We start from the raw sequence: 22,216 nt of genomic DNA, 5'->3' as shown, positions 1-22,216 counted from the left end.
TTTTTTTTTTCCTTTGCTGTCACCAATAAATGCTAAACAATATAAATCTAAAGTATAAAATAGATCAAAATTTGTGCGGGGTGCATTGTTTTAATATCTCATTGCTTGGTGTGATATTGATTTGCCTGACGCGGCTGGATCTGTGAGTCTTTGTTCACTAAGATGGTTGTAAAGACTGGGTCAGCAGCATCTTTCATTTCCTTCTTAATGAAAGAGATACTTAAGCTAAGAGCAACTCTGGGAAACGCGATTTTCTTTCACAGGCTCCTTAAGAAGGTTTGAAAGAAGTCTTTCGCTGTTAAGAACTACTTAACTGATCTGGGAAACCCGGCCAATGTGTGTTTGGGTCTTAGTAAATTTAATAAAGTAAGTTAGCGTTATTTACAATTATGATCCCTTTAACAGATGTTCTGTATTGACCTGAGTAGCAGCTTGTATCCGTTACTTTTGGATGCATTATCATCACAGCTGGTAGAAATATTCCTTGTTCTTAGTGCATCCTTTAAGGATTTATTAAGCAACATTATTGGGAAAGATGTCGGAATTGCTGATGTTCCTCATAAGGGCTTGAAAGAATGGTGGTGCAATCAAGCAGGATAATTACAACAAAAGAAGGTTTCAAAAAAGTTGTTTTATTAAAATTATTTTGACTATTTTTGGCATTTTTATATTGCAATCTACTGCATTTTACCGCAAGTGCAAATGCTCAAATTTAGCCATGTCACAAGAGAAACATGTTATATAATTCAATGTAACATAGACCCCAGAAGGAAATGTAAAAAAAAAAAAAAAAAAAACACTGAAGGCCAGAGAAACAAAATTAACTGAATTAGGGTAATTTTCAACTATAGTATACATCATGGTCAAAAACATACTTATCTCCACTTTAGTTCCTCCACCAAACAGGATCTCTCCACATGTGAGCAGCGCACAATAGTAAGTCCCAGCATCCGAGGATTTGTTTATAGCTTTGGACAGGTGGTAGAAACAGCTCCCTCCGGCCGGATCGTCACAGGTGGCTCTGCTTTGGTAAATTGCTCCTGGATGAGATTCTGAACCAGCTCTGTACCAGTAAACTCTGTTTTCATCTGGGCACTGATTTACATGTGCGTTGTTCTTTGAAAGAAGAGAACAGTGCAGCTTCACTGCCGTGCCCAGTGGGACGGACTCCGTATCTAAACTGTGTCTCACATTTACAGCTTGATGCATTTGTTTAGGTTCTGTTTGAGTAAAAAAAATACATGGAAAAGGAATGAATTAGACAAGTTTGTGTATGTTTGTATTGACACAGGTCTTGTGAATGGATTAAAATGGATATACAGTAGTTTACCATTCACAGCCAGAAATGTGACATTGATGAATTCCATCGTGTACGCTGCTCCTACTTGACAGAAGTATGTTGCTTCGTCGTCTTTGCTGACATTCTTTATCTCGAGAGCATAACCATTCCCCACTTTTTTGACATCATATCTTGAGTTTTGAAACTGCACTTCAAAAGTTAATTTGTTAAAACTGCCCATCAAAATTCTTTGGATCATGTGTCCGAAGTTCATTTTGTACCAATAAAAGAGCTGTCGAATAGAGTCAGACGGTCTACATAATAAAGTCACATCATCACCAAGTTTAGTCTCAGTCAAAGAGGTCTGGTGAGGAACCTTGAGGGTCCGAATCATATCTGAAAATATATATATGTAGACGAAAGGGAGAGAGATACAAACAATGAAAAGGTTACCACACGACAAGATAAAGTTTATATGGTGTTAAAACCTTTTAGTAATTTTACTCTGATACTACAAAAGAAGCAAACTCACGCAATATACTTAGAAGTATAACAGCAGTCAGTCCTCCGACCATTGTGTCACGTCCCCCTCTCTTGCACAACTGATGTCTTTCCGCTCAGGTGGAACATGTAATCGCAATATGTTCAAAGTTATAAAAGTGGTGATTGGCTAAAACACAGAAAATGCACCTCCTATAATTCTGTGTGGGCATGACCCATTTTCACAGAATTAAAGTAGACTGCAGTTTTGTTGAATATATTCTATATATGCAGTTAGGTCCAGAAATATCCATATAATATATAATATAATATATTATATACATTTTAGAATTACAACTATTTTAAGCAAAATATCTTCAGATTTAGGGGCTCAAATATTTTTGAACAGTTGACTGAAAATAAGTTAATTAAGGTTTTTTTCATTTCCTCGTTACTTTAAGACTAAAGAGGTGAACTAAGCATCTGGTCAAATTTACAGTTTAATTATAGTTGCCAAGTTCGCTTATTATAAGAGATTTGGGCTTGTTTTTTGTTAAGTTGCTTTAAAATATCAGGAATCTTGTTTTTATTTTTTTTTGCACTGTGGCTTATTTTGGGATGGGGCATATCTGCTGCCTGTCCTTTGGGCTGAGTAGTGTGTTGAATCTCGTACATCTCTGCACCGCCCTGAGTGCGCACTAATCATGGCTAACTCACATTACAAGCCCCCCTTCTAAATGACTGCAGTGCAGGACATACACAAAATCTCTCTCTCCATTCACATACAGTTTAAACCAGAAGTACATACACTGTGCAAAAAGACACATAACATTTTTTGTCTCATTGTCTGAAGTTAAATCAAAGTTCTTCTGCTTCAGGTCATTCAGGATTACCAACATTATTTCATTTTGCTAAATGCCACAATAATAATGAGAGAATTTCTTAAAGAATTTTACATACACAAAAAGTACTAAGTCTTTAAATAATGTGGGGAAGCCCAGATGATGATGTTGTGGGTTTGGAAGCTCCTACATTTCTTTACTATTTAGTAGCATTGCCTTTGAACTGCATGACTTGGGTCAGATGTTTTGGGTAACCTTCCACCAGCTTCTGACAGAACTGGTGTAACTGAGTCAGGTTTGTCGGTTGACTCGCTCGCACACGCCTTTTTAGATCTGCCCACAGATGGGATTCAGATCAGGGCTTTGTGATGGCTGCTCCAAGATATTGACGTTGTTGTCTTCAAGCCACTTTTGAACTATTTTGGCAGTATGATTAGGGTCGTTATCCATTTGGAAAACCCAAGGCCAAGTGTTGGCTTCCTGGGTGATGTCTTGAGATGTCGCCTTAATATTTCCATGTAAAGTTATTTCTTTATGATGCCGCCTATTTTATGAAGAGCTCCAGTTGCTGCTGGAACAAAACAGCCCCACAACATGATGCTGCCATCTCTGTGCTTCACAGTTGGTATGGTGTTCTCAGGTGTACAAGCTTCCCCCCTTTTTCCTCCAAATGTAACATTGGTCATTATGGCCAAACAGCTCCATTCCAGTTTCATTAGACCACATGTCATGTGGCCATGTCTCCAGAAGTTAAGGTCTTTGTCTTGGTGTGTTTTTGAAAACTGTAATCTGGCTTTTATTTTGTTTCTTTAGGAGTAATGGCTTCTTTCACACCGAGTGGCCTTTCAGCCCATGTCAGTGCAGGACTGGCTTCACTGTGGATAACGACTCTTTACCAGCTTCATCCAGCATCTTCACAAGGCCTTTAGCTTTTGTTCTGGAGTTAGTTTGCACATTTCGTAACAAAACATGTTCATATCTGGGACACAGACCCCGTCTCCTTCCTGAGTGGTGTGTAGGTGGAGCAATACAGAAATGTTGGTGTTCACCTGGACAATAGACTGGACAGGAAACGCAACACTGATCTTGTACGAGAAGGAACTGAGCAGGCTTTACCTCGGGAGGAAGGTCCCTCAGCATCTGCAGCAAGATGTATCATCCTTAAGTCTGTTGTGGAGAGAGTAATCATATCTGCATTCACCTGTTCAGGTTGCAGCATCAGAGTTAATATCTGATAAACAAGAATGGCTCTGTTTAGGGATGGCTCTACAGCTTTTAGGGTAAAAAGGGGGCTCCATAAGATTTAAATACACACACACTGCACAGAATAGATAACACAGTGTTAAGTATTGTCTTCAAGACATAGTGATTCTGTAAGAGGCTTATTCCTCTTCATTGTTAATGACAGATGTCCTAAGGGGCTCTGCATGACAGGAGCTTCCAATTCCCTGAGCCAAATCTAGTTAACTGCAAACCCCTGGCCTGCTACTCTGGGGCCAAGAGAGGATCATTCCTCTTCTTCCAAATCCACTGGCTGCTTTTCTCTGCTGCCTCTGATGCAGCTTGGATGGCCGAGTGCTGGCTCTGGCCCCTGATTCCCAAGCGCCTCTGCAGTTTTATGGTAGATGTCATATAAACACAAAATAATCATTTAAAAAAACACCAATTTGCAGATAATTGAAATCTATCTTTCCACACATATACACGCACGCACAAACACACACACATTATAAATATATACATTTTCATACAAACATATATATTGTGTTTTGGAGGTGTGGAATATTTTCAGTTTGTTATGTCTGTAAAGAAATAAATGAAGTGAGTCTGCATATGAACATCCCCCTTTCTTTAACTTGTTCCAACTTTTTTCTGCAGCTCCTCTACAACGTGAAAAAGAAACTATGGTGAATAATTATTTCTGGGTGTGTCAAACTGTTTTTTCATCTCAATAACACACACACAAACACACAAAGACTTTATTGGAATATTCACTTTTAATAAAATGTTTTAGATATATGAGCATCAGTCAGAGATGAAATAATTGAAAAATGTACATAAGATAAACACAAACATTTAATTATTAAATTAATAATTCAATGCTGCCTGTTAACCTATATCACAATGCTATATTACAGTAAATAGATATAGTAACTGTATATCGCTCCCTATTCTAGGGAACTGCTCTTTACTGATTGTATTATTTCATACTTGAATATGTACAGTCTTCTGATGACTCCCGGTTATTTTTCCATCTTTTAGCTTTTCTCGAGGGGAAGTCCAGGGCTACATAGTTTATTCCATCTTCATCAGCATCCTGTAAAATAAGGTTCTACGTTAAAATGATCTGAAGACTGTGGACTTTAAGTCCAATAAAACTACTGAACCTAATGCTTGGTAAAAAAAAAAAAAAGAATGTAAATGCAGACAGCATGAACTCCAAACTCCTTGAAGATTCAGCTGCCAATATTCAGATTCATTGAACTGTTGACCTGGTTTAAGCTTTACTTCTATGCATCCCTGTCACTCCAGTTGACCTCAAATATGGCATTTCAGCTCACACTGAGGGCGATAAAATTGTCAATACTGCCAACTGAAAATAAATTTGCTCCGGCTATTATACATTTGAAATATTAAAGGAGCATGAGGCTCCTTTTAAGAAATGAGACTCTCTAGCGCCACCCTTCGCCACGACGGCCGTCGGGGGTACTGCAGCCAACAGTGAAGCCGGCACGGGAGAACGGGGAGAACGCGCATGCAGCGTCATGTGACGTCACATCCGCAGCCCAGCGCGGGAAATTTGGGCCCGAATTGCAGCACATTTTGCAGCACACAGCCTGTTCAAGGCAACGGAGAACAGAGAGGGCTCATTCTTTTTGGTTTGGAACGCTTCATCTGACATTATTACTAGAAAACTTAAAACGTATACGAATTTTTTTCATAAGTTCTGCCTCAATCCTGCCTCATGCTCCTTTAATGTAGGCTATGATGCAGTTTGCTGAAACTAAAGGTGCTGTGTCTTGTAAACGCTAACGTAAACACTGGAATAGGCTCTTACAGCCTTTAACAACTTTAAATATAGAAAATAAATGAAGGAATGTTGACGTAATCCATTATATGTATCACTGTCACTGAATATACAACTGGTAAAACCTTGTTCATTCCTTTTCCAGACTAGTGGGGCGGTTTAGCTAAAAATTTCAAAAGGATTGTGCATTTTGTGATACAAGCATAAAATTTGGCACAAATGTACATTGATATATGGCAAACATTTTCAGATATTGAGCCACTCGGAATTCTCCCTTCATGTCCACCATATTGGAATTCAAAATGGCCGCCATCTGAAATCTATATTTTCAATTATCTTTGGGTCTAATGCTGCTATTGACTCGATTCTTGTGTCTAAATGTATGTTTTTGGGGGCAAGAAATCTAATGGAAACAATCTGCATCGCATATTTTGTACCAATGAGCCGCCATATTGGATTTCAAAATGGCCGTTGATTGAAATTTACATTTTCGATTATCTTTGGGTCTAATGCTGCTATTGACTCGATTCTGGTGTCCAAATGTATGTTTTGGGAGGAAAGGAATCCGATGGTTATAATCTGCATTGTGTATCTTTATAAATCAGCCAACATATTGAATTTCAAAACGGCTGACACCTGAGTTATATGTGTGATAGCAGCCCAAGATGTGTTTTCATTGTCTACTGTACCAGTTTTATCTTCTAGGACCTTTTTTACATTGTCTAGCCATTGGTATTCTTCATGAGTCTGCTGTTGGAAGTTTCCTCTGGCCAATGACTCTACTCTAGCAGCTGTGACAGGCGACCCCTTGATGCTGCTAGTGACGGGGGGTACGTCAGTATAATAGTGCGGCAAGGGGACGACAGTCTTGGACCGTGCATCTCCAGATTCTCCGGCAACGACGATACTCCGATTCACTCCTTCACCAGTGTAAGAAGGATGTACCATGGAAGGAGTCTTTTGATGTTGTTGCACTGGGGTTATGGTCTATGTTGTCTACAGCAGCAGTTGTAAACACTTCGCCACGCAAATTTAGAGGGCAGACCACTTGTTCTCTATAAAACTGTTTGCAGACACGGTTGCCCATCTGTGCTGAGAGCTGGAGCACTCTGTCATACGAGATGCTTAAGCCAAGGTGTGGAAGTCTGTCGACTAATTCTTTCTTACGTGTATGTGCATGCAACATCATCCCTATGTATGTTGGAATTGGGGTCTCTTGTGCAACACTGTGTCTGACACAGGTGGACGATGACGTGCCACGAGTTTGCTTGTGTTTGACGCTGTTGAACTTCAGTATCTGGGCTGCGGTAATTGCTGCAGGGTTAGTGTCTTTTGTCTGGTCCTTGATGCTGGGTCCCTCGAGAATCATGTTGACTAGTGCAAGCAGCAACGGTGGCACAGATTCTTCTTGACACCCTTCAGGGAATCCTGTAAAGGGCTTGGCTTCTCCGAATATATGACGGCGAACAATGTGTGCAGCACATGCAAGATGGACTGCATCACTATCACTGTCCAGTTCGCAAGCTTTGTAAAGAGCAGCACCCAGATCTTCTTCAAATGCCATCAATATGTCTCTCCCCTTGGTGTGTGCTCGCATGTCAGGAAACTGAGATAGCAGTCTCTGTTTTAGTCGTGTGGAGTGGACTCTTGTATCGAGCTGCACTCCAAGCTGCTCCATTCTCGACTGATATAGGTGGACAAGATCGGCCAATCTAAATACTGGTGCTGTCTCCTCATCTTGTCTTGTTTCTTCAATGTAGAGGACGAGTTCAGCGAAGACTACTGCCGACATTGATCTCTCTTGGTCTGAGTCCTGTGGTCCTGTTGATTGGTGAGATCTCACGCGGTTGTAAAGTCCTATCAAGCACTGCAGGTGATACTGGGCGTCCAACGCGACCATGTCACCACCACTGAGACGGCCAAGCAGTTCTGTATCACTACACTCTTAAAGGTTCCGTGTCAGACTCCGAAAAGGATCAGTTGGGGCCAAACTCCATTCTGGATAAAAAATGACTCGGAATAGAGTTAGATTTTTACACAGAACAGGTCAGATCTGACCCAGAAATGGTCATATTTATTATACCTTATTCTGTGTCATTTTTACCCGAAATGGAGTTTGGCCCCAACTGATTATTTTCCGGGTCATCTTACACGGAATTTTTAAGAGTGTACCATTACCACCACCCCACCACCAGAATCAAATCATTAGATCCTCAGATAAAGAAAGATTGAGAAGCACCTATTTTGAAATCCAAAGTGGCGGTTCATAGGTAAAAATATGCAATGTATTCTGTTATTATTAGAATTTTGTCCCCCATAACATATATGAATCGAGTCAATAAATGCATTTGACTTTTTAGAGATAATCACATGTAGATTTCAAGTGGCGGCCAATTTGAAATACAATATGGCAGCAAAATTAATAAAGATATGCATGCAGCTTGTTACAATTGGGTTCCTTGCCCCCAACCCCCCAAATCATACATTTAGACTGAACCCAAAGGTTATCGCAAATGTAGATTTTAAAAGGCGGCCATTTTGAAATCCAAGATGGCGGCTCAGTGGTAAAAAATATGCAATGCATATTGTTACCATTGGATTCCTTGTCCCCCAAAACATACATTTTGGCACCAGAATCGAGTCAATAGCAATTTTAGATCCACAGATAAGCGCAAATGTAGATTTTAAATGGCGGCCATTTTTAATTCCAATATGGCGGACATGAAGAGAGAATTCCGAGTGGCTAAATATCTGAAAATGTTCGCCATATGTCAATGTACATTTGTGCCAAATTTGTTGCTTGTATCACAAAATGCACAATAGCTTAGCTATGCTGCCCCACTAGACCTACTTCAATCCTGTTCAGGTTTACGTTAGGACATTGGGTGCCCATCACAACTGTTGTTGGGTTAGTGGTTGGGTACATCCTGGACTGGCTACTCCATCACAAGATTGAGCACAAATGTGAAACAAATAGCCAGACACAATCCCACCCACTCCTAAACACAGACTTGTTTTTACAATTTCAGAGGAAGCATCCGTCCCTGGACTCGTGCAGCATTCCCTTTATTTGTAACAGTCTACAAAAGATTTGCAACAAAGGTTCATTTGATGGAGACTAACAGTATTGGGCTATCAGGTGAGTGTGCAAGGTGAAATCTTTTAGCAGTGCCGTACGTGGCATACGTAGATCACCACAACTGATGCGTCCATCAGACTGACAAAAATGCTCATAAAACTGGCCCAGATTATTATCAGACCCTTGATTATTATCAGACCCTTTGAGGGATAAGAATAGCGCATCAATAAGGTGAGCACTTGTGGCCTTTTAGAAAATCGCACAAATTCAGATTTTTGTCTAACAGTAAACAAAAGCATCTCAGGATTTATGTTTAACATTTTATTGACCCAATAATCCGCCCCAATCTCCTCAAGAAAACAAATCTGCAACATTATACTTTACCGACAGAAAAGTGTCATTAAAAAGGGGCTTATAGGTGAACATGCTTAGTCCCCAATATAAAGAATTAATTAATAGAGTTCTGAGGATTTCTTCATTCATTTCTTTAGGTTCATCCTTTTTTAGTTTTTTATATAATCACAGTAACAAAAATAACATTTAAAAAGTGGAAAAGTTTAAAAATCCCCCTTCACTCTGTGACGTGTGGTGTTTTTGTGTGTAAAATTCCCAGATATATCATAATAATTTAAATGTATTCATAAATGTGATCATATTTACCACATGACTTTGATGATCCACAGCTGAGCCATCCTGCAGAACCTTTTGGGAAGCTGGTACTTCTCCTGTTTTTATAAAAACAAACAGTCATTACAAAATCATGTTATTGCAGTCTTTTCATATCTTATTTAGCGCAGGAATAAGAACCTTTTCCAAAGTTGACACACTTTTTGGCCCTTTGCAGTAAATATCTATAAACTGTAAAAGTGGGCATTCTGGGAGGTTTTGATGCAAGTTGTTAAATTATTAATCATTTATCACAATCTGTCTGATTGTGTATCTCTCACCTGTCTCAAACATTTCCATCCAAAAACTTGCTGTGGATGGTGATGATGAACATCCCAGGGATGCTGTTACTCCCTGGCTATATTAAGACTAGACTAAAGACCACTTTTACTGTATTTATCTGCAGAGACCCAAACTCTAACATCTCTGTCTTCTGGCTGTAACATTGAGCCGTCCAACTGAGTGAACCTGTGCAAACGTGCGTATCCATCAAGGAATGCACCCATTCATTTTTTGGAAAGCAGCATGTGAAGAAGATTTTATTTCTCTTAATTTCTTGCCTTGTCACCTCTAGTTCCTCAATAAGATCATAAAAAAGGTGTTTTTCTCTGAGTCTGCAAATATTAACCAAAATGAAGGGCATAGGATGCCCCTTGATGATCTGCTGCTAATAACCCGACATCTGATATCACAAGACACACAGAGGTCTTATAGAGCCAATGGATACTTCAAAACTAGGGGTGTCAAATTAGCGCGTAAATTGCAATTAATTAATTACAGGCATATTTAGCGCTTTATATCTTTTAATCGCTTAATCTATTTTTTGATCTCTAACTTTACGTTTTCTGTTTGCGAGTTGCCTTTATTGTGAAATGGTGGAAAACAACGGTGAGTCACACCTTGAAGTGAACACTGATTGGCTGTCACTGTGTGTGGGAGTGTTAGACTCCCATTGTAGCTGGACAGTCATGTGGGGGGTGAGTAGCGGAGAAGAGAGGTGAAAATGCAGGAGCATGTGAAAATTGTCAGCCCAGTGAGGGGAATTTACTTTTCTAAAACGCCCCGACGACACCATTGATAAAGCTAGAGTTATTTGTGTTTTTTTTTGTGGAAAGGAATTTGCTTTCCACCGAAGCAGCTCAAGTCTAGCCACATAAACGCAAAGCACGCAGTCGCAAGCGCAGCCACAGCCACAGCTAACGTTAGCAGCAACGATGTTACCACAGCAACGCTCTTCCCCAAACTAGACTGGAGGAGAGCACGTCTGCAACAGAGTGGCTGGTGAATGTTCCTGCCAAGTGGATGTAAATGGCTAGGACTGCATCGGTTCAATCTGATCTGTTCAATCGGGAATAAATTACTTTATAAAGCCATTTTTTTTGTTATATATCAATTGATTGATCTGCCACAATAATGCAATGAATTTAAAGGAAAACACCTTAAGTTGAGGGCATTTCTCTGAAATTTTTATGTGCGATTAAAAAAGAGATTAATTAGATTGATCCTAATTTTTTTTTAATTTTTAAGCACTATTAAAAACATCAAGCAAGTTCTTTGTAATGCCTTTCCGAGTTGTAAATATCAGAATCAGAATCAGAAAAGCTTTATTGCCAGGTCAGACATAAATCAGACGAGAGACTTGACTCCGGTTTACACCGATGGCACCATTAATACGGACGCCATATATTGTGTACATAATGAACCTACCTTTGCAGTGGTCACAAACTGGCTTCTGCTTTCTTCTGGCAAGAATCAAAGTTATATTCACAAGTACAGAGCAGGCCAGCAGTGCCCCGAGAATGATCACCATCAGCTGCAGATCCGATTCTGGAATCAGAAAATATCCCAAAAAGACAAATACTTCAATATATAATTTCCTTTGAAGTAATTAATTGTAGTTTTCCACGTCAAGTTTCATACATATAGTTAGCATCATTGACATGTAACAGTGCATGTGGATGCTCTGTTTTTGACCTTGCTAAACTTGTATCTGAAAAATCTTTTTTGCATATTCAGCCCAATCATATATAACTTCACCTGAAGAAAGTGTCAAAAAGTTGTTGGAATTCAGAGTTATTTGCTATTTTTGCCATTTCCATGTTACAACCAGCTGTATTGCACTGCAAATGCAAGTGTACTGTTAAGTGTTCAAGTTTAGCAATTCAATTCAATTTTATTTATATAGCATCTATTACAACAGATGTTGTCTCTAGGAGACCAGACCATGACCCCAGAGCAATTATTACTTAAACATAACATAAACAGTGGCACGTAAAATCTCCCCTAGTGGGAGAAAAACATTAAGCCAAACAGTGGCAAGGAAAACTCCCCTTTAGGAGGGAAGAAACCTGGAGCAGGACCTGGATCATAAGGGGAATCTCCTGCTGAAGACCAGCTGGGCAGAGCAGGAAAAGAGAAAACAGAAAGAGATATTGGAGAACAGAGAGAAGAGAGACACAGACACAATGGTTAACTGTGGCAACATCATAAAAAAAAGCATTTGAAGAAGTAGCTTTGATGTTACAGACAGCACAGCAGGAAATCGCAAGAATGCATAGGGGTGCAGACACAGAAGGACAGTGGAAAAACAGAGTTAAAGAGTAGCGCCCACACTTATACCTGAAAATGATCACTTCTGCAGTACAGTGTGAACTACACTAGTTTCTATCTTGATTTCTTTGAAACACTCAATTGCTGCTTTTCTTTCACTGTATTGACTATTTAACACTTCATAGGGCTGTAACTTAAAATTATAGTAATGTGCAAAGGTCCTAGCCACCCTTGCTTTCTTTCTTTTAGCAAAGTTATTATTATGGTGTTCTGCAAGATACAGGACCCTGGCTCTTTAAAAGCTAAATAAAAAGGATTCCTGATTAATATTATTGCAAATATCTACATTTGTCCTTGAAAAGAAATAAATCTGTGCTTGGTTGTGAGGTTGATTTCACTGCTTGCCATGTTGGTAAAACCACATAAATATCTTGGAAGTTGATCATTTGCTATGATTGATGCAAATTATTAATAAAAATAGCTAGTATTCAGTCCACTTCTTACATTCACTGTATTTTCTGTTTGTATTTAAAAAGGAGCATGAAAAATAAGATGGATGAGACGGGTGTAGGAGTGTCTAACACTTTTCCCTAGTTTATGTGTGTGTATGGAAAATATCTTATACATACTTATCTCCACTTTAGTTCCTTTACCAAACAGGATCTCTCCACATGTGAGCACCGCACAATAGTAAGTCCCAGCGTCCGAGGATTTGTTTATAGCTTTGGACAGGTGGTAGAAACAGCTCCCTCCGGCCGGATCGTCACAGGTGGATCTGCTTTTGTAAATTGCTCCTGGATGTGATTCTGAACCAGCTCTGTACCAGTAAACTCTGTTTTCATCTGGGCACTGATTTACATGTGCGTTGTTCTTTGAAAGAAGAGAACAGTGCAGCTTCACTGCGGTGCCCAGTGAGACGAACTCCACATCTGAACTTTGTCTCACATTTACATCTTGATGCATTTGTTTAGGTTCTGTTTAAGTAAAGAAATACACAGAAAAGGCATGAATTAGACAAGTTTGTGTATGTTTATATTGACACAGATCTTGTGAATGGATTAAAATGGATATATACAGTAGTTTACCATTCACAGCCAGAAATGTGACATTGATGAATTCCATCGTGTACGCTGCTCCTACTTGACAGAAGTATGTTGCTTCGTCGTCTTTGCTGACATTCTTTATCTCAAGAGCGTAACCATTCCCCACTTTTTTGACATCATATCTTGAGTTTTGAAACTGTGCTTCAAGAGTTAGTTTGTTAAAACTGCCCATCAAAACTCTTTGGATCATGTGTCCGAAGTTCATTTTGTACCAATAAAAGAGCGATCGTTCAGAGTCAGACGGTCTACATGATAAAGTCACATTATCACCGAGTTTAGTCTCAGTCAAAGAGGTCTGGTGAGGAACCTTGAGGGTCCGAATCACATCTAAAAAAATGTTTTTAAAAAGAGAGATACAAACAATAAAAAAAGTTACAAGACAAGCCAAAGTTTTGTGTTGATTAAACTTAAATCACAGATGGTACAAAAGAAGTGAACTCACGCAGTGTACTTAGAAGTATAACAGCAGTCAGTCCTCCGACCATTGTGGCACATCACCCTCTCTTGCACAACTGATGTCTTCCCACTCAGATGGAAATTGTACACACAAGAAGTGGGAAGTGGAAATCATGGTGATTGGCTGAATCACAGAAAATACACTTCCTATGATTTTGCATAGCTGTAGCCCATTTTGTATAGAATGAAGGCAAAGACGGCTTTTTTTTAAAACCACTGATAATTTTAATGTAATATTTCATCATTATGACCAGAAACAAAATGGATCTTTTAACATGAGATAGAATTTCAGAAATTACCTTTTTTTTCTCCTTTTTTTATTAAAGTAATTCATCGAGCATGAAACAAACAATGGTTCATATTTTAAAATTTTACTTAAAGGGGACCTATTATGAAAAACACGTTTTTTCTTGCTTTAACATATATAAAGTGGTCTCCCCTCACCCTGACAACTCAGAGAAAGAGGAAAGCAACCAAATTCTGCAGTCTCTGTACAGGTGCCCGGATGAGCCATCCAGTGTGATGTGGCTTCTACGAGCCGTTCAGATTTGTGCATTTGCGTTACGTAAGCAAAATGCAAACCACGCCTCGGTCTCCTCTGCTCGCTGAAACCACGCCCACAACTAACTCAGCCAGCCGGAGCGTCCGCCAGTGTTTAGAAGCGGTGGCTGTTTCAACGAGGGACAGTTAAAATGAGGTTTTGCATCGACACTTACCCTCATAAAAGGATCAGTTCCAACAGTACGGACCCGGCAACTGCACACGAGTCAGCGGTAAGCGACGTTCATTTTTTATGTTATTTATATTTGTTTACAAGTATGATCTTTGCATGGGCTAAGTATTTAGCTCAGCTCCGGTGTTACTCCGTGTTACGGAGCTCTATTAGTACCGTAATACATTTATTTCTGTTTATGGTTTCAGATCTTCCAAGCAATGCACCTGAAGCTGTTCAACGACACCTTCAGAAGATGCACAGCCCTTCCTTGAGCCAGCAATAGTGCATAAATGTTATTTATATACAACTTATGTTATTTTTTTTTAACAATAAAGTTAATTTGTGAACATTCAGTGTTGTGATTTCTTTACAGTTAACATGATTCATTTGTCTTGTAACATAAGAAATGAAATGATGAATCGGAGTAAATAACTGTGGTGTACCTGTTTAGAATTCAATTAAATCTTCCTGTGTGAAGACGAGGTAACTAAAGGCTGATTTATGGTTCCGCGTTACACCAACACAGAGCCTACGGCGTAGAGTACGCGTCGATTTAACGCAGAACCGTAATTCAGGCTTTAAGATCCCAGCATCCGACTATCGCGTCGAGCTGCGTGACATCTCTCTGTCCACACTGTTAAACTCGCGGCCAGTTAGGACAGTCCAATAGAAAATAAAGCAATGGAATTGATTTCGTCACTGAAGTTCGATCGCATCGCATGGGACACGCTTTGTGTACGGAGCCGCTGCTCTTCTGCCCGGAGCGAGGCTTTGTTCCCTCCCCTGCTACACGTCATTCAGGAAGCCAATCAGCGCAGAGCCTCATTATCATAGCCCCCCCTCCCCTCAGAATCCAGCACAGAAAAGGAGGCTAGAAGCGGTAAATCTAAAGACATGGCCCAGAGGCTGAATTTCTGATTTATGTAGAAAAAACAAGCTTTTGATTGTTTTTAAGACATTCAAGGCCTGTTTAAAATATACATTAAATGCCATAATAGGTCTCCTTTAAAGCAGCACAATGTAACTTTCAGCTTTTGTTGAGTTTGGCGGCTCCTTTGGACAAAAGCGGTAGGGCTTTACCAGTAGGAACACTACATTTCCCATGAGCACCAGCGCGTACTGCCGGAAAACTCCTGTCCCCGTCGCGTGCATTTGTTTTGATAATGAATGAGAGAAGACGGGACAGACTTTCTAAACCACTTTCTGTTTTCAGCGGTCGTTTGCAGAATGGATAGCGAAGAGGTAATGTATCTATTTTTGGTTAAACAATATAATATGATGATGTTGAAAAACACTAAGTTCAACTTGGTTTTATTAAGTTGTTTCAGCGAGATAATGCGCCCTACAAACTCATACGCTCTGCACCTTTTTCCTGTCACGTTTTTTAGAGGGACTTCGTCATGAATTAGTAGTCCAACATACTTACTGACAAAATAAAAAAATACTTTATAACCTGTGAATAACTGAATGCCCATTCCTTATATTTTGCAGATCAGCCCTGTACAATTTTACAGTTCTCAGGAAAAATACTAGAACCCAAGACAAATCCCCTGTATGTGAAAACATTTCAATTTTGATTCTTATTGAACATAGAACTCTACATTTACATTTGTATCATAACAATTCTGTCTCTTGTTTTATCCCCATAAATCCCCATCGGTCGGGCATCCCTCCTCGTCTTTCATCTCACGCCAGCGAGTGCTGGGCCAATGTTTATTCTTGTCCGGGCATTTTTTTTTTTTGTCCGGGCATTTAGCTTGTTATTCTCCCGCTTTCTTTTTTCGCCTCCTCCGATAAAACTTTTATTTTCTTCGTTTTTTTCGCTGCTTCAGCCATGATACCAGCTTCTGCTGAGCTCTGCGCTCCACGCCCCGCCCAGCTTTCGTCTCGACTACGAATCAGGAAGGAGGGGGAAGTGACGTATGCCGTGAAGCAGTCAAAGCCATAAAAATGTGTAGTTTTTTAGTGTGGAAGGGTTCCTACCATGCTCCTCGAAGTTACATAGCGCCAGTGAAGGTGATACAGACCCCTCAGACCATGACAGAGGTGTCATTAAACCTGTTGTAAGTTGATGTACCATCACAATGAGTCTGGAAATATGATATTAAGGTGGAAAAGTTACATAGTGCTACTTTAATTTTATCAATAAAAGGAAAACTTCCAGCAAGAGTCCAGATATCTGATTTTAATAATACTGTATTTAGTTAAGGCACAATGACATACAGCTGTTTTTTCAACATTTAAAAATAAGTCATAGGAATGGCTGAGATCTTTCTTTGATTTCTCCAACTGGCTTCCTCCTTCGATCCAAAAACGTGAATGTTAGGTTGATTGGTAATTTTAAATTGACCAAAGGGGTGAGTTTGAGCATGCATGGCTTCCCTGTTTGTGTTATATTTTATACAACCCGGCCAGGGTGTATCCTACCTCACATCTGGTGATAGGACCTGAGCTGTGACGTAGGTCTGATGGTGAGAGAACGGCAGATAGACGCAGAAAGACCAAACATACAGAGAAGGTTTGCTGGGAATATCAGGGAACGGACCGTCCTGAGTTCCTTAAGGATCCAGATGCTGGGGTTTTCTTGGCTGACACACTTGTTCAACATTGTGAAGATATCAGGGGCCGTGCCTTTGAATTTGCAGATGGCGATGGCCCTTTTTCAAGCCTTTAGGGACACTGTAAGTTGTGGTCCAATCACAGAAGAATACTTGTATACCTCCACTTGAGCTCTTCCTGCAGTGCACCATTCACAGGTGGAGATAAATAGGTGGACGGTTAGTGTGCAGGTACCTGGACAGTGACTATCTCTTTACCCTCAAAAAGCCTTACTTTCCCTGAATCAGTGTAAGGTTCTTGGAGCACTAAATACCAATAAAACTAATAAACCACAATTGTGTTATTTAATTCATGGAAAAAACAGTCAATTATATCTTCCTCCATTTCTAACAGTATTAATCATGAACCTTGATAATTCAGGTCTTCAGTCGTGATCAAGACTGGAATTTGGTGATTTATACAATTTTAAGCTCTTTACTTTTTACTTTTATGCTATTATATTGCATCTTTTACCTATGATCTAAGTACTTCTCTGACCTTTGATAGAAGCAGCCTAGCATGATTTTGCTGATGAGAGAAAATCCTTCTTGTGCACTGAAAGTATCATCAGTTCAAGCAGGTTTGAGCTGGAAAATAAATTCTGCCTCCACTACCTTTCCTTCAACCTTGTTTATGATGTTACACAACATTTTAGTCACGTATTCAGAGCTGTCTTCATTTAAGAAGCCACAACTTCTTGAGCAATTGATCAGAGGTGAGAAATGATGGAACAAAAAAAGAGGTCATGTAAACGGCGCTGAGGTCGTCAGGAAAGCAACATCAGCAGCTTTTTTATACACTAATGTCAATGAGTTTAGACCTCTTAAATTAGTACTACATAATATGACGTGTCACTGTTCGACATACAACTTATGTTCCATTGTTTATCTGGCCAATAAGACAAACTAATCCCATTACCCACACTGTACGGTATGAAGTTATGTGAAAGTGAAAAAACCTGTCAACTGTAAGATTTTACCCATAAGGACCTCATAGAAAACAATTATCTAATCTTACCGAGTCTGAAAATGAATGCAACCTTATATGAACAACACATGACATATTACACCTTGTCATTATTAATTGAACAAAAACTCAAATCAAAACGCAGAAGCAGCATGTGAAAACACTGTCAAATGTTAACGTTAACATTGAATTAGTAGAGTGAGTAACTGCCAGGGGTTGCTAAGCTGCACGCTAACAGGAAGCAGAGGAGAATAAAAAACTAAACTCAAAATAAAAACACAACACAAACACCATCAGTCATGATCTGAGGTAACTATCAGACTAGATGAACCTTTGGATGGTTCTTCTACTGCAAGTAGTGGATGAAGTTTGAAGTCTTCTTTGCAGCCTCACTGCATGAAATACTACTAATGGTAGTAGATGGAACTGCTTTTATAGCATCTGCTATCATTTATATTTCATAGCTGGGGCCTTCTTAGGATGAGAAAACCCTCTGCTGTAAGATGTACAGTAGGTGTATGCCAGTGATCATCAACTGGCGGCCCACGGGCCGGATCCGGCCCACCGAACCGTCCAATCCGGCCCGCGACTGGATTCTTCTCTGACGGGCCTCTGACAGCTCAGGATATGAATCCTTGAAATTTGTATGTTTAGTGTTGTGGTGACGGCGCAGATTATATTCTTTTGCCACAGCAACAGTTTCGTTGCAAATGAGGCGTACAGGTGACCAGTGATGGGCAGAAACGCATTAGAAGTAACACGTTACGGTAATCCGATTACTTTTTTCAAGTAACAAGTAAAGTAAGGGATTACAATTGCAAAAACAGTAATTAGATTAGTTTAGTTTTTAGTTTAGTTTATTTTGTTTTGGTCATTTACATTTTAAGATGTTTGCATATACACACTGTATATGTACAGTATACACACAGAAATAAATATATATATTATATATATGTACACATTTCCTTTTTTTTTTATTTTTTTTTTTGACCAAAAAGGTATAGGCTGAAGCCTCATGGCTTATTTTGCCTATCCTTTTCAACAAAGGCAGACTTCAGAAACAAAAGATACTAATAAGAAGAAAACGAAACGAACGAACAAAACAAAGAAAATAAACAAAGAAGAGAAGAAAATAAATGTGGTCACTCACGATTTGAGGATAGCTGCAGGAGGAAAGTTGCATAATTTAGACAGTTTAATATGAAGATAATTTATATTTGTGTTCTATATTTATCCATTATTTTAGATTTATAATTTTTTTTTTAATTTATAAATTGAGCTTCTTTTTTTTAGTTCCTCATCCAGGCGGTTCCATAGTTTCACCCCTTCGACACTGATACACCTTGACATTTTTTTTGTTCTTTGCCATTTCTGCTCAAAATTACCTTTACTTTTCTGAAAGAAGGCTGCGTTACTGTGTTACTAAATGCAGTATTTGTTTTGTGAAAATATCTTATGACTTTGCGCCGCTCATACTGATGTATGAGCAGCGCAAAGTCAGTGGTAAACCAGAGACGACATGGAGTGCGAGAGAGAGCAGCAGGAGCATGCGGCGTTTAACGCCTGGAATTACAGACATTATTTTGAGTTTGACTCGGTCAAAAGTGATAAAAAACATTCTCGTCCGCTGTAAAGTCTGTGTGGGAGGAAAGCTCGTTGCGAGACCCCGGATTCCTCCTCCCCCACTGGGGCTGCAGCGCCGGCTGCCTCATCAGACTCCAGCGGGAGAACTGCCGGTGGCCCCTCTGCTGCTAAACAGGTGAAACTAGATGTAAGACCAACGGGACTTAGTGCAGCTGAATTGAAGAAGCTTGTCGCAGGTTATATTGTAGTTCAAGTCAGAGAGAGCTGTATTTTGCCTGACGCAATGTGCATACATTTAAGACTGAAAATAATAAAAACAAGTTTAAAAATAGACCGTTTCATTTACTTATTGTCATTTAATTTTATATGGTGGAATATACACAAAGAATAGAATTAAACTGAAAGTTCTATTGTTTTATATTGTTCCAGTAAAGTGTATTCAAGTTGTGCATCATGTTTTTGAAAAGTAACTAGTAATGTAACTAATTACTTTTGAAAATAAGTAATCAGTAAAGTAACAGGATTACTTTTTTTGGTTCAGTAATCAGTAACTAATTACTTTTTCCAAGTAACTTGACCAACACTGCAGGTGACGCATTTCGGAAGGTTGGAATGATAAATGCGTAATTTTCAGTCTAGTCATCGTTAAAGGATCTGTTTTACACATCAACTCTTCGTTTCATGGCTTTTGAGAGAGCCATTTGACCTGTGTTAAGAGGCCTTTTCCTATCACTGCCGTGGTGTTTGTTTTTCAAGTGCTCGACAAATAAAGTTGACTTAATTGAGTTGAGGCAAAATATTTCTATCACTCCTTGTGGATGACTGTGGTCTAGGTGATAGGAGACTGACTTATAGAGGTTAAAAATGCCTTCAGATTTGTGATGAAATGGAAAAAAAATATAAACAATAAACATCAAATAATAATGTTATGCCAAAATATGATTTTTATTTAATTTTTATTTGAGGGTCCGGCCCCCAAGGTGACTGTCCGGTAAAATTCTGGCCCTCTGACAAATATAGTTGGTGACCCCTGGTGTATGCTAACCAACAACATGCATCAGACAATAAGACCAGACTGAAAATGTTGGAGCGGTTCACAGCTGAGTGTGAAGCAGCTGGGATGAGAGTCAGTACCACCAAATACCAGACCGTGGTCCTCAGGCGGAAAAAGGTGGAGTGCCCTCTCAGGTTGCAAATCAGATACTGCCCAAAGCGGAGGAGTTCAAGTATCTCGGGCTCTTGTTCACGAGCAAGGGAAGAATGGAGCGTGTGACCGATAGGCGGACCAGAAGAAGATGCATGGATGAAGATGTTTATTGAAAACAAAAGAACAGAGCTAAAACCTCACACCACCTGTCAACGATAGTGGTGGGGAATGGATGATTTAGGGTCTTTTGCAGTAACAGCACCTTTTTAGTATCTTTCAGGAGCAAACTGTGATCCCATCCATCAGATAGCCAAACCTGGGTCGTGCTACAGGACGGGGATACCAAGCACTACAGAACAGCAGAAAAACTGAAGAATAAAGGTGGGATTGTGTGTTCATAGGGCAATTTAAGCTGTACACTCAAAGCTGATGTTTGTAGAAAAGTAGCACTCACTTCATATTTAAAAAAAAAAAAATCAGACAAACTAACAAGCTGCATCAAATGTTGTCTTAAGACAACTTTGAGCACTTGGCTGCAAGGTTGATTTCTGTTTAGGGCGCTTTTTGAAATAGAGCAAATGCAATAGCAGCTCTTCCCCAGACCTCAATTTTGATCACAAAAGCCTGCGTGTGAGCATGTGAGAGGGTGGGCTTCACCACTTCAGAGCAGCCATGTTTTGTCTCATCTCTGGAACTCAGACTGCCGCTAACATCCTTTATAATTACACTTGACACGCCGACTGTACCAAGTCCACTCATTCAGACTGTTATTGAAACAAACATATGACTTAAGATCTAAAATGTATATAAAATGTCAAATTACATAAAATATCAGCTACACTGATTACCAATTTAGTTAAAACAAGTAAAAGGCTTAATGCAGCATTTTAAGCCTCAAAGAGAAATACTGTAGGAAGGCTTGTGTCTAACAATGAATCTTTACTGCTTGCAGAATAATACAGTTTACATTAAGTAAAAGATATGAAAAACCAAATCCTCTATCTATGTTTTATAAATCTGTAACAGTGCATACAAGAAAAAGAACCAAACAATAGATATAATATATGCAAGAAAAGGCATTAAGATGGACATTGCAACATAGAGACAAATAACAAATAAGACCAAACATTTTACTGCAGTAAATATGCATAAACCATAGTTTTAAATGCACTAACTGATAAAAGAAACTGATGTGAACTGCATCTGGAGTATAAAGAAGATTGCATATGAAATTCTCGCCCTTGCAACATCGATACCCCCCTTTGCTTTCATGCTTTATCTGCAGCCGAGGAATGGACGGCATCTGTGAAAGACTCGCAGTCCCCACCTGTAGAATAGGATGTGGTGTGTGTTTGAACCTTTTGTTTGTTTGTGGGGGAGGAGGACAAAGCCAGCTCGGAGAACAAACACGTTCTTCTTCACTCACTTAGATCAGGCTTAAAATAATGCAAAGCATTTACAGTCAACAGTGTCTCCAGCTGTAATGTACAAGCATTGAATGAGCTGTCTTCAATCTCTTAAGTAGTGAGAGGTATTTTTGTTAAGTTGCAAACGTGTAAAAAAAATAACAAAAAAAACAACTGGTGGGGATTTTTTTTTTCTTTTAATTCATTTCGAAACACTGCGGTGTTGGCATGTCAGCGTCTGTGCAGCAAACAGCAAAGCCACATGTGGTAGATGAACTGTGAAACGTAAGCTGTGGCTGGCCATTTCGCCGCTTTGG

At 39.4% G+C, this 22,216-nt stretch overlaps 2 protein-coding genes across 2 annotated transcripts; both read right to left on the bottom strand.

Moving 5' to 3' along the window:
• Window positions 1-339: 339 nt before the first annotated feature.
• Window positions 340-1,885, bottom strand: LOC133446780 (uncharacterized). The gene is made up of 3 exons (XM_061724854.1): window positions 1,812-1,885; window positions 1,331-1,675; window positions 340-1,220 (listed from the first exon to the last, which is right to left on the bottom strand). Exons 1-3 carry the CDS (start codon window positions 1,852-1,854, stop codon window positions 688-690), a joined length of 921 nt encoding a protein of 306 aa, XP_061580838.1. The 5' UTR covers window positions 1,855-1,885; the 3' UTR covers window positions 340-687.
• Window positions 1,886-4,579: 2,694 nt separating this feature from the next.
• On the bottom strand, window positions 4,580-13,533 carry LOC133446779 (uncharacterized). The gene is made up of 6 exons (XM_061724853.1): window positions 13,470-13,533; window positions 13,010-13,354; window positions 12,554-12,898; window positions 11,082-11,201; window positions 9,369-9,433; window positions 4,580-4,918 (listed from the first exon to the last, which is right to left on the bottom strand). Exons 1-6 carry the CDS (start codon window positions 13,510-13,512, stop codon window positions 4,802-4,804), a joined length of 1,035 nt encoding a protein of 344 aa, XP_061580837.1. The 5' UTR covers window positions 13,513-13,533; the 3' UTR covers window positions 4,580-4,801.
• Between the last annotated feature and the right edge of the window lie 8,683 nt (window positions 13,534-22,216).

The sequence above is a fragment of the Cololabis saira genome, chromosome 7 (genome assembly GCF_033807715.1).
Source record: "Cololabis saira isolate AMF1-May2022 chromosome 7, fColSai1.1, whole genome shotgun sequence".
Taxonomy (NCBI): Eukaryota; Metazoa; Chordata; class Actinopteri; order Beloniformes; family Belonidae; genus Cololabis; species Cololabis saira.
Note: the sequence above shows the minus strand (reverse complement) of the source record. Positions and strands in the feature narration are given on the sequence as shown.